Source organism: Ranitomeya imitator, chromosome 3, assembly GCF_032444005.1.
Source record: "Ranitomeya imitator isolate aRanImi1 chromosome 3, aRanImi1.pri, whole genome shotgun sequence".
Lineage (NCBI taxonomy): Eukaryota > Metazoa > Chordata > Amphibia > Anura > Dendrobatidae > Ranitomeya > Ranitomeya imitator.
In genome coordinates, this window is record NC_091284.1 from 117,252,067 (window position 1) to 117,265,151 (window position 13,085).

At 44.1% G+C, this 13,085-nt stretch overlaps 1 protein-coding gene and 1 long non-coding RNA gene across 4 annotated transcripts in view; one reads left to right on the plus strand and one right to left on the minus strand.

Annotated features, from left to right (window-relative positions):
* The window catches only part of LOC138672890 (uncharacterized), a 49,064-nt gene extending 46,936 nt beyond the window's left edge, over window positions 1-2,128 (minus strand). Inside the window, exon 1 of the long non-coding RNA XR_011319785.1 lies at window positions 1,751-2,128. This is a non-coding gene — a long non-coding RNA (uncharacterized lncRNA). The remainder of the gene's footprint in view (window positions 1-1,750) is intronic.
* The window catches only part of LRWD1 (leucine rich repeats and WD repeat domain containing 1), a 70,161-nt gene extending 60,805 nt beyond the window's left edge, over window positions 1-9,356 (plus strand). For all 3 annotated transcript variants that reach the window (XM_069761320.1, XM_069761319.1, XM_069761321.1), the window contains 3 exons: window positions 4,894-5,055; window positions 6,373-6,491; window positions 8,795-9,356. In XM_069761320.1, coding sequence (XP_069617421.1) covers window positions 4,894-5,055; window positions 6,373-6,491; window positions 8,795-8,935 — 422 coding nt within the window. In that variant the 3' untranslated portion in view covers window positions 8,936-9,356. The remainder of the gene's footprint in view (window positions 1-4,893; window positions 5,056-6,372; window positions 6,492-8,794) is intronic.
* The last annotated feature ends 3,729 nt before the right edge of the window (window positions 9,357-13,085 follow it).

Below are 13,085 nucleotides of genomic sequence, written 5' to 3' on the forward strand. Positions count from 1 at the left end.
GTATATTGCCCAGCCACGTAGTATATTGCCCAGCCACGTAGTATATTGCCCAGCCACGTAGTATATTGCCCAGCCACGTAGTATATTGCCCAGCCACGTAGTATATTGCCCAGCCACGTAGTATATTGCCCAGCCACGTAGTATATTGCCTAGCCACGTAGTATATTGTCCAGCTACGTAGTATATTGCTCAGCCACGTATGTCACAGGTTAAAAAATAAACATATACTCACCTTCCGAGGGCCCCTTGTAGTTCGGTCACATGACCGTGACGTAATTGCAGGACCTTCTCCGATACCATCCTTGCCACCGGAACCTGCCGCTTGCATGGACGTCGCGAAAGGTGAGTATATAATTTTTTATTTTTCTAATTATTTTTAACATTAGATGTTTTTACTATTGACACTGCATAGGCAGCATCAATAGTAGAAACTTGGTCACACAGGGTTAATAGCGGCAGTAACTGAGTGAGTTACCCGTGGCATAACGCAGTCCGTTACCGCTGGCATTAACCCTGTGTGAGCGGGGAGTATGGAGCGGGCGCCGACTGCAGTGGAGTAGGGAGGGACTAATCGGACTGTGGCCGTCGCTGATTGGTCGCGGCAGCCATGACAGGCAGCTGGTGCGACCAATCAGCGACTTGGATTCCATGACAGACAAAGGCCTCAACCAATGAATTTCCGTGACAGAAAGAAGGACTGACAGACGGAAGTGACCCTTAGACAATGTTGTTTAAAATCTAAATTAATTAAAGGGGTTTTCCATTCTAAGAAAAGTCTGCAATCTCAGACACCTGAATCGTGAGTGTAATGCTCGCACTGTCATGATTACCCTGAATTCCTTGTGTGAATTGGCAGTCACTACATGTATGCAGTCTCATTTGGCATTTCTTTTGTTGAGAGAGGCCAGATGAGACAAGTCTGCACGTGACCGCTAGTATGCAAATTGCACAGGCAATGTAGGGGAATCATTTACAACTATTACCACCAAGTAGAATAATGAATCATATCAAGCAAAAGATATCAAATTTATCTTGATCTTTATTTAAAAAAAAATTATTCAAATGCAAAAACGCATTAAAAAGAGCAAATCGGGCAGTATGGATGCAGAATTAAAAAGGAAGGCATATTAATATTCCATTAAAAGAAAGAGAAACCCAAAAGAGAAATGGACACTAAGAGCTAAAATTTAACAATTTTATTGAAGAACCATATTAAAAAGTACAGATAATATGAATAGAAACCAAGTAACGAGATGCAATGAAAAAAAGATAAAAAAGGCGACACTAGTGCCACACACGGGCAAAATGATACACTGTAGAGCAAAAAATCGGTCAGTTATACTGATACCATGAGTGCAAATAACATACATCAATCAATAGGTTAGTACATATTGCGTAGTGCAAACAATAAGAATCATACTGATGTGTTATATATAAATAACCGAACACATGGCAACCAGAGGCAATAGACATATAATAAATGCTCTCAAATAAAGTGCTAATGCAGGGAGATACACAGTATGCAGGCAAATATAATGTAAGGTGCCTAGTGCGAAAAAATGTATACTAAGTGATACCAATAAAGTGCTTAGTTTAAGCTAAATGTAGCAGAGTATACTATGTGGCACAAGCTTACCAAGACCAAAGGCATAAATCAATCATAGAGGGAAAATCCCATATAGAAGAGTAGGTGAAACCTAGAGTATGCCTGCATAATACTGATAAGAAGGTACGTACAGGGAGTACCAACCTGCAGCCGTGTGCGGAGAGGGGAGCCCCGAGGCGCGTTTCGCAGATGCTGCTTCCTCGGGGGGCGCTAGTGTGAAGAGGAAAGGTGGTCTCCTTATATCCCCGGCATAAGCGCCCTGAGCGGTAATGGCGGCGCTTACCCAGGCACTGCAATGGCCGGAGGCGGCGGAGTCGGCGTCCGCGCCCCGCACTGACGCGTCAGTGGGAGGGGCCAGACGCGCGACGCATAGAGGACGCGTATCCACGGCAACCAGGACAAGCCGGCCGGGAGAAGCGCACACCGCTAGGGGCGGAGTTGAAGGCAGGAGGCGGCCTGAACAGAAGATGTAAACCAGATAGAAGCTGAGGGAAGCGAGTGCACATACCTGATCAGTGCAAGTGGGGGTGGGAAGGAAACAGAGGTGAATAAAGTGCTCGTGACTCATGCCAGGACATAGCCTGCAAGAGAAAAGTAAAGAGACAAAAGGAATGCCAGTAAATAAGGTGCACAGTTGAATGCAAATGCAATCATAAGTAAATGCCAGGACACAGCCTGCAAGAGAAAAGTAAAGGCCCCTTCACATTTAGCGACGCTGCAGCGATACCGACAACGATCCGAATCGCTGCAGCGTCGCTGTTTGGTCGCTGGAGAGCTGTCACACAGACCGCTCTCCAGCGACCAACGATGCCGGTAACCAGGGTAAACATCGGGTAACTAAGCGCAGGGCCGCGCTTAGTAACCCGATGTTTACCCTGGTTACCATGCTAAAAGTAAAAAAAAACAAACACTACATACTTACCTACAGCCGTCTGTCCTCCAGCGCTGCGCTCTGCTTCTCTGCTCTCCTCCTGTACTGGCTGGGAGCCGGAAAGCAGAGCGGTGACGTCACCGCTCTGCTTTCCGGCTCACAGACAGTACAGGAGGAGAGCAGAGCACAGCGCTGGAGGACAGACGGCTGTAGGTAAGTATGTACTGTTTGTTTTTTTTTACTTTTAGCATGGTAACCAGGGTAAACATCGGGTTACTAAGCGCGGCCCTGCGCTTAGTTACCCGATGTTTACCCTGGTTACCAGTGAAGACATCGCTGGATCGGTGTCACACACGCCGATCCAGCGATGTCTCCAGGGAGTCCAGCGACGAAATAAAGTTCTGGACTTTATTCAGCGACCAACGATCTCCCAGCAGGGGCCTGATCGTTGGTCGCTGTCACACATAACGATTTCATTAACGATATCGTTGCTACGTCACAAATAGCAACGATATCGTTAACAATATCGTTATGTGTGAAGGTACCTTAAAGAAACACAGGGAATGCCAGTAAATAAGATGCACAGTTGAATGCAAATACAATCAGATAAATGCAAGATATACTATGCAAACTGTTAATAAGATGCAGGGGCATAAGAACAAGTGAACAGAAGGGCCACTGGAGTCACCCTGCTATACACCAAAACATGCAGAAGTAGACCATAACAACGCTCAGGGCGCTTATGCCGGGGATATAAGGAGACCACCTTTCCTCTTCACACTAGCGCCCCCCGAGGAAGCAGCATCTGCGAAACGCGCCTCGGGGCTCCCCTCTCCGCACACGGCTGCAGGTTGGTACTCCCTGTACGTACCTTCTTATCAGTATTATGCAGGCATACTCTAGGTTTCACCTACTCTTCTATATGGGATTTTCCCTCTATGATTGATTTATGCCTTTGGTCTTGGTAAGCTTGTGCCACATAGTATACTCTGCTACATTTAGCTTAAACTAAGCACTTTATTGGTATCACTTAGTATACATTTTTTTGCACTAGGCACCTTACATTATATTTGCCTGCATACTGTGTATCTCACTGCATTAGCACTTTATTTGAGAGCATTTATTATATGTCTATTGCCTCTGGTTGCCATGTGTTCGGTTATTTATATATAACACATCAGTATGATTCTTATTGTTTGCACTACGCAATATGTACTAACCTATTGATTGATGTATGTTATTTGCACTCATGGTATCAGTATAACTGACCGATTTTTTGCTCTACAGTGTATCATTTTGCCCGTGTGTGGCACTAGTGTCGCCTTTTTTATCTTTTTTTCATTGCATCTCGTTACTTGGTTTCTATTCATATTATCTGTACTTTTTAATATGGTTCTTCAATAAAATTGTTAAATTTTAGCTCTTAGTGTCCATTTCTCTTTTGTGTTTCTATTTATATATTATGGCGGAGCATTTACCTCCGGTGCCCTCTTTGTAGGTTTATTAATATTCCATTAGTCCAGAACAGGAAGACATATACAATATAACAAAGTCAGGAGTAAACCATATTAACCATATATCATTGTGTATCAAACCACATGGCACCGTACCCCGACGCGCGTTTCTAGTGCGGCTTCATCAGGGGGATTCGTGACTAAGTATCACACACTGAGATCCAGCAGTCGCATAGTGTATGCAGACTTTTCTATTTAGACTGGAAAACCCTTTTAATTATCTTTTTTGGATATAATATAAACTCATGGATCGTTCTGCATGAAATCTACAGCTTCACAGCTGCTTATATCATCGTGTTTGTGTACCAATATGGCACAGAAATTGCATTAACAGAAAACTGTCTACCCCAGTGATCACTGAAGCCCGCTAGAGTCGGCCTCTCGTCAGACTGAAAAGGCTTCTTATAGAAAAAATGCATTACACTATTTGGTGACCATTATATATTTGATGTGATCTATAGAGTAGCCTTATGTACATGGCTGTATGCTTCGTGCCTTTGATGGGAGATCCAGACAGGGTTTTCTCAATCCTTTTTGGGGATAGTTGAGTCCCTTGGGGCTAGATCCGATACAATTGTCACTTGAAATATTGTGACACAAGCATATGCAGAGCTGTTATTAAAGGAGTATTATTACACTGCTATAAACTGGAAGCCATTACTTTTATTATTTGCTGGTAATTTTTGGTTTCCGATCAAAAATCATCTTCTGTCTTAAAGATCAAACTGAAAAAAATGTAAAACAATGCTGTTTAAATGGAGAATTCCTATAAGCTGATTGAGCTAGAAATACCCCATAAAGTCACACATTCATGTATTTTAGATGTGTCAACGTAACAGATTCATCACACAAATACATGAATGAGCTGGTAGTGTGCTGTAATAACTTTTTTTCTTTTCCAGTTTCTAAAAGTGCAATGCAAGGATCAATATACATATGGAGCTGGAAGAAATCTTTTCAGAAACCAAAGTCTAAAAGCAGTAGGAAAGCAGAAGCCCACATACTGGCAGAACTGAACTGGTCTGAGACAGATCTGCCTTACCTTGCCCCAACGACCTCTATAGGTAAGGTGCACATTTACTACAGACTAAGGACAGTTTCATGTGTCCATTTGTTTGTTTTTCTGCATATGCAATAAAAAAAATACAAATTGATTCTCATTTGACACTGTGGCATTTCTTTTTCTCATGTGCAAAAAAATAAAAAATCTATGAACAGTAATCCGATTCACAGATTGTATTGTACGGATTATTTTGTTTTTGTATTTTCTGCAGACAAATGGGTATATTTTTTTTTTTTGTGGAGGACTGAGAATCAAAGGACATGGGAACAAACTCAGATACTGATGGGTATGTGTTCTATCTGTAAGGGTACCGTCACACAGTGGCATTTTGATCGCTACGACGGCACGATTTGTGACGTTCCAGCGATATATCTGTGATGTTCCAGTGATCTCGCTGTGTCTGACACGCTCCTGCGATCAGGGACCCCGCTGAGAATCGTACGTCGTAGCAGATCGTTTGAAACTTTCTTTCGCCGTCTAGTGTCCCGCTGTGGCGGCATGATCGCATGGTGTAACAAAGGTGTGCACGATATTGTATACGATGTGCGCATAGTAACCAACGGCTTCTACATCGCACATACGTCATGAAATTATCGCTCCAGCGTCGTACATTGCAAAGTGTGACAGCAGTCTACGACGCTGGAGCGATATTGTTACGATGCTGGAGCGTCATGGATCGTGCCGTCGTAGCAATCAAAATGCCACTGTGTGACGGTACCCTTAGAATACAGGAGACAATCAGATGTGTGAAAGGGTATAAACAAAAAAAATTAAACTAATACAATAAACAATTAAAACAATGATCAAAAACGTATTAACGAGACCTCGGCACATAGCTAAAAAATGATCACATCACTGGGATTTATCAGTTTGTGATTACTGGAGATCCGGCCTCAGGAATCCTGACTTTCCTAAAAAAGAAGGGCAGAAGTGTTGGTTTAGCGCTCTGCCCATCGGCAGCAAGCTGTAGTTACCTGCACGGTGAGATGTCCGGAGAGTCGCGAGTCGCTGAGCAGGGAAAACTTAGAATGGGATGAAGCATTACATTAGTGCAGTAATCCCTTTATTCTCAGGATCGTTGGGTGTTCCAGAGGGTAGGATCATCCTTGTTTTTTCCTATATAGCCTTTCTCTAGGATATACCATTACTTTTAAGATGGAAGACCCTCTTTACCTGCCTTTTTATATACATGCCTGTTTTTATACAGTACTCTTCATTTATTTAGCCATTAAATTTGAATCGAAATGTTTATTAAAAGAGAAACATTCCTGAATGTATTGATGAATGAATGATACAACTTATTCTATTCCTTTTACAGATGGACACTGTGTCATGTGTGGTGATGAAGCTGGAAAGATATGGATATATGATCTTGAGTCTTGCAAGGCTGAATTAGAAAAAGGCGTGCCATGCAAGGCTTTAAAGGAGCCAACAAAGGTGCGTATGCAGCAGTGCATGCTTCTGCCATGTTGACATTTATAGTGTATATATGAGGCATACATTATTCTTGTTAGCTAATGATGACAGGTGGCACTCTGGATGCACACACACCTCACATCCAGCCTATATTACAGAAAGAAACGCTCCCGCAAAAGGACACGAAACTTAGCTCAGGCTGCATACTCCATATCAGGGATCTGAAAATGAATGTAGACTGCAGACGTGTACATAGAGTTGTCTCCTGCAGTGTAGTCCGCCCTGCTGTATGTCACCCGCCCCATCACTGATTGGCAGCTTTCTGTTGATTCACAGTGTACACAGAGAGTTGCCAATCACTGAGGGCAGGGTTATACAGAACTCTGCATTTGGAGTACTGCTAGATCTGCAGCAGAAAAAACAGGGATTTTATCAAAACTGCACTTAGCAGCCCGGTAAGTGATCTATTGCTGGAATCATGGTCTCTGCCCTTACTTTATGCTGCTCTTAGACAAAATAGCAAAAACTGGGTGGCAGATTACCTTTTACTAAAAGTAGACACTAATCTGTAAAAATATTTCCATAGCCATTAAATCCACTGTGGAAATATAACACAAATGTAATTGGTAGTGATGAGTGAACGTGGTCGGATAAGGTGTTATCCGAGTGTCTTGGGCGCGTTCGGATAGTATGTTTGAGTCCCTGCAGCTGCATGTTTTATGGCTGTTAGACAGCACCAACACATGCGGGGATTGCAAACAGGGAATCCCCACATGCTTTCAGGCTGTGTAGCAGCTCCAAACTCGAATATAGTATCCGAACACACCCAAGACACTCGGATGACACCCGAGCATGCCCGGATACACGTTATCCCAGCACATTCCCTCATCATTAGTAATTGGTCGTTATAGCTGGTACTATTTTTTTCCTACAAGGTTTTACTGCAGGATGCCTGAACAGTGCAGTCACCTGTCATAAAGCAAACAAGCTGAAAATCAAAGTAAATATCATTATCCTTCTCATTGTATGTTTTGAAGCATAGGAACGAATTTGGTTCTTTCATCTATTCTGTCTGCACTTCTGCAATGAAGTAAGATTGAGATTTGCAGAGCACACTAAGGGTTCTTACTGCCGCCGACATATTCCCTTGGATCGGTGCCTATTGCTTCTTACATCAATGCACGCTGGACATATACCATTGTGGGCACAGTACCATGAGCCCGGCCTTCTTTCGTTGACTATGAAGTAACCTTTAGTATGCTGTGTTTTTATAGTTTGTGGAGTAAAATCCTGAAGGGCATAAATTTGTAGCAGTCTGCTGTAGGCGTTAATATAATGGAAGCCATAGTGACTGCTACCCTTAAGATACGGTACACGCATGGGGCATAACTAGAGATGAGCAAATTTGATCAGGTCAGGACTTATTCGGCAAGCTAGAACACTTCCGAATAAGCTGCAGAAGGAACCCGGCTTCCTGGATCGCGCCGGCTAATCAGCTGTTCGGCTCCGCAGATGCATGTGTCTCGGCAGTGTGACTGTCACAGTACATGCGTGGAGAGCCTGTTTGTGACTGTCACACAGCAGCGACACATGCAACTGCGGAGCAGAACAGCTGATTAGCCGACGCGATCCATGTGTCCGAGTTCCCTCTGCAGCTTATTTGGTAAACGCGATCGCTTGCTGAATAAGCCCTGACCTGATCAAATTCGCACAACTCAAGTCATAACTATCATGGTCTGAGGGTGCGACCATGACTGGTCCCATGTCGGGGTAAAAAAAAGCAGCAGAACGGGGTACATTACAATAGGGAGGAACTCAGGATGAGGGATATGATTATAGGAAGGGGCCTGGACACAGGACATTATCACATCGTGGGGGGGTGGCGAAAATATATATATATATATATATATATATATATATATATATATATATATATATATATATATATATATATATAATGTATGTGTATGTGTGTGTATATATATATATATATATATATAAAATGTATGTATGTGTATATATGTATATATATGTATATATATATATGTATATATATATATATATATATATATATATATATTCTCTAGAATGCTGCAAGGTCTCTTGCATCTGTCCAGCATCCAACATGCAGGTGGTAGCTCAGGTCAAAATTTTGCACCAGAGCCCATTGAACTGTAGTTATGGCCCTGGGTACACGGTCACAGTAATATGAGGGCAGTAAGGTGCCATAGCGCCTGTACTATACATACATTTGTAAGATACATTACCGATGATTGTTAAATTGTATCTTACCATTGTACAATATTTTCTTTCTATCCTGACAGATTATAGACTGGCCATACCCTGTTGCAAGAAAAGAGAAGGTGGGAGAGAGTGTGATTAACACAGTGCTTGTGGACCCCGGCATGGAATACTTAGTGGCTTTAACGGACAAAAATATTATTGCTATATGGAAAATACTGTGATTTGAAAAGAAAAACTTATATAATTGTACAAGGAATTTCACAGTAAAAAGACTTAATTTTACTTTTTGGTTTTTTTTTTACTGATTTTTTTTTTTTTTTTAACATATATTTTCTTATATATTGTATTGCAGTTAAGAATTTTCACACCGGAAATGATTTGTACATGTTAGATGTTTGTATATGAGTGATAATCTTTTAAGAACATTTCTAAAAATCTTGGTTAATTTTTTTAATCATTTTAAACGGTTGCAGAAAATGTGAGGGTTGTTATTCTTGTAACCTTGTTTTCATTTTGTTCACTGCATGCCAAAAACAGAAAGGAAGAGGCTAAATGTGTTTTACCCTTTATGGAATTAATTACAAAGATCAGTGTGTTGTTATAAGACACCACAGGAAACATTAAAGGTTCACATTTACCATGGTTACTCGTAATGGAGTTAATTTTCTTTCCTTATTTTTTTCATTGGTTGTAATCAAGAAGATATGTTCGTTTATGACACACATGTCTAACTCTGGCCCTTAGGGTTATTATATTTGGCCTGTGACGCCGGGGACTATGTTGGTCTATTTTACTGTATGGAGCACTATGTGGGGCCCATTATACTGTGCGAAAGTCTGTGTGGGGATCATAGTTGGGACATCATTCTGTGATGGTGTGAGCAGGTGCCAGGATGCAGTAACGGATAGGAGGCAGAGCAAGAGTTAACAGGTTTATTAACAGGGGTATACACCACGCAGGGAGGTAATGGGTTAAGCAGGGGGCATGGGGGGTTGATATTCGCACAATATGAATGCGGGGTGAGGTAAGAGATAAAGCAACTGTTCGTGAAAATAGTTAACTTATCAGTCCGCCGCCTTCCTGGCTGCAGAGCCTTAAGTTCCAACGGTGGCGCATACGCAACTGGCGCATGATGACTCCGGTTTCGTCGTGTAGAAGCTGGGGGTCTGGTTCCTGTCGCTGGCGGTGAGTCCTGGCTCCACGGTTCGTTGTACGGGGTGCAGCACAGTCTGTAACACTGCCGGAGCGTGACTCAGCTCGGCAGTAGTATGCGGGTGAGGAATGACACAGTTGTGGTTGAGTTACCCGGTGTGTCTTAGCCAGCACGACTTCAGTAACCGCCTTCCTGGAGCATCTGTAACTTCCGGTCACAGGGGACAACAGGTACACGGCAGATGTCTGTCCACAGTCGGTGTACCTGGACACAGGGAATCTACAGCACGAGCCTGCGCTAACACGATGCTCAGAGGATGGAGCACCAACGTTCCTCTGCTGTTCTGTCTTCCCGCCAAGTCTGCCCCTTCTTTCCCACTCACAGGGCCTTTTATCATCGTCACGCCCCCTGCTGTCAAGTGCAAAGGTCGGTCAGGGTTGGAAAGCAATCCCACCCCCCCCCCCCCCCCCCCCCGGCAAAAATGGCAACAGCCCGACCGTTCCGGAGCCGGTGCAAGAGAGGTACCCCCGCTTCGGTCTATCTCTTACAATGGGTCACCATACTTTACTGGGTGGGTACAGTAGGGTCATCATACCATGTGTGTGGAGGTATCATACTGTGTTTGGGGGGCACTTTTGGCATCATACTTTATCTGTATTTATTAATTCAAGATTTTTTTTATCCTTTATTACATACTTAAATTAGGCCATTAAGCCATGTGCTTTTTACTATATGCTTATTATATTCTAAAATCTACAGTATTAATTAAAAGGTAATTTCCACATGTTTCCATTTGAAAAGGTTCATCGTTAGTTTTCATAAGGAAAAACAGTTGTAGACATCTTTTTAATAAATGTCAAGGTTGGTCCTGGACTTTGTTTTTAATTTTGGTCCTCTGTGTATTTGTTTGACATCCCTGATCTATGATATGGTATGCTGTGAGTTTGTTCACCAAGACCAAGTTCCCAGGATGAGTGTTTTTGTGCGTTTTTTGATGTTTCAGATTTTCTACACCAATTAAACTACATTAAGTTACTTGCATTTTTTCATTTGCTTTTTTGTGTTTAATTTGTTTATTGCGTTTTTTTCTGATAGCTGCTGTGTTTTGGAAATTTCTCATTACCTAGATTTGTTAACTTTATTGATAAAACCTGTGTGGATTGCTTGTGCTTTTAGTTAATTTCTGCTGTAGAAAATTGCATGTGTTTTTTAGTTTTTTTTTCTACCTGCAGATTTTCCTCATCTCATTCAAGTCTATAAAAATCATATTTACTGCAAGAAAAAAAAAAAGACGTTTGAATTTCAAAAATGGACTGCAGATCAATTCACGCTGCATTAAAAAATGTGGTCATGAGTAGGGTTGAGCGAAACGGATCGGACAAATTCAAAAATCGACTACTAGTGTGGGATCGGCCATGAGGTCGGCGATCTAAGCGCCAAAGTAGCATTTCGTATGACACTTTCAGCGCCATTTTTCAGTCAATGGAGGACGCAGAGTGTGGGCAGCGTGATGACATAGGTCTCGGTCCCCACCATCTTGGAGAAGGGCATGACAGTGATTGGTTTGCTTTTCCGCGGCGTCACAGGGGCTATAAAGGGGCGTGCACGCCGACCGCCATCTTACTTCTGCTCATCGTAGCATAGGGAGAGGTTGCCACAGCTAAATCAGAAGAAGGGATATAGTTAGGGAGGGAAGATTAACCCCCAAACTTCTTGTGCTGTAGCGATTTCCACTGTCTAACACCACCATTTGTTTGCAGGGATAGAGGAGGCTATATTTTCTCTGATCGCCCATGAAGGCACCACGGAGAGAGGGGATCCGCCCACCAAGGACAGGAAACCTACGGATAAAAAGGCGGTACCACTCTCCTGCATCAGTTGGTTTCCTGTCCTTGATGGGAGACCTACGAACTTACCAGTTCGACGTTGGAATTCCGGGGCCAACCAGTCCGACTCAGGCAGCTGGGGTCCCTCTGCCTCGGCTAGGGTGGTGACCCGAAGCGCCACCGCTGGGAGCCAGTGGGCCAACAGGGTGTGCGGGGGAGGTGACAAGGAGTTCGCGGTCACCTCCCCAGGTAAGATGCAGCAGCGGCAACATCCAGGGGGTCCCTCTGTGGTTGCGGGAGGTGCAGCGCGACCCTCCCTAAAACAAGCATCAGTCTGCACGCTGCACTGCCATCGGGCGTGCAGAGTAACGCGCTAAAAGGACTGCATAGGACCAGGGGTGCCGGTCAGCAGCGCCATATCTGCTTTCCGGGCGCCATCTTGAAAGTTCGGCGCATGCCCGGGATCCAGGCTGGTCTCGCGAGGTTGAAGGAAGCTTCCGCGCAGGCGCCGGCGGATTCCGCTCGGGCGCTTGGCGCGGTCTGCACAGGCGCCGGCGGGGTTGCTGCTCGGGCGCTTGGCGCGGTCTGCGCGCAGACGCCGGGGGGGTTGCCGCTCATGCGCAGGCGCCGGTTAAGGCTTGATGCGCAGGCGCCGGCGTTCGGCGCTCCTCGCCGTGGGCAGGCGCTACTACGCAAGAAGGAAAAAAAAAAAAAGCGGCGGGAGGGTTTAAATAGGAGAATCCACATCCTCCCAGTGGCTCTGCAATAATAGGCAGGAGCCTCAAGAGCTAATAGTCGCCGCAGCGCCAGCTCAGCGCGAGTATCAAGGCAGCTTCCACAGACCAGCAGCAGTATGAGCGACCCGGCATCACCTTTGCCCGAATCACCTCCACCTGTAGCGTCGCCGCAGCAGCAGCAAAAAAGGCGACAGCAGAAAGGACACCAGCAAAGAACGCCAAAGGTCCCAAAACAGTAAGGAGTCCAGTACGGCATCGGGGAAAAAGCCAGAGGCAGAGAATCCCCAACCGGTATTTATGGGTCCTGGAGGTGGTAAGTGGATCTTCGTGAAAGTCAGAGACAGTAAGATTGTTATTTGTCTCTTTTAGGGGAGGAAAAGCGTAGGTAAAACGAAGCACAAAATTTGTGCCATCTGTAGAGAGGATCTTCCACCTACCTGGGAGAAGAGACTATGCAATACTTGCATTCAGCAGACTGTATCTGAAAGCCTTCCTGGGTTTGCAACAGATCTAAAAAGCCTAATTAAGGAGCAAGTGGAGGACACCTTTAGATCACTAAAAAGTGGAAAAAAAAGGAGAAAGACCAGACACAGGTCTCCATCTCCAGTCTCAAAATCCGACAGCGATAGCGAGAATTCAGTGTCCTCCGACTCCT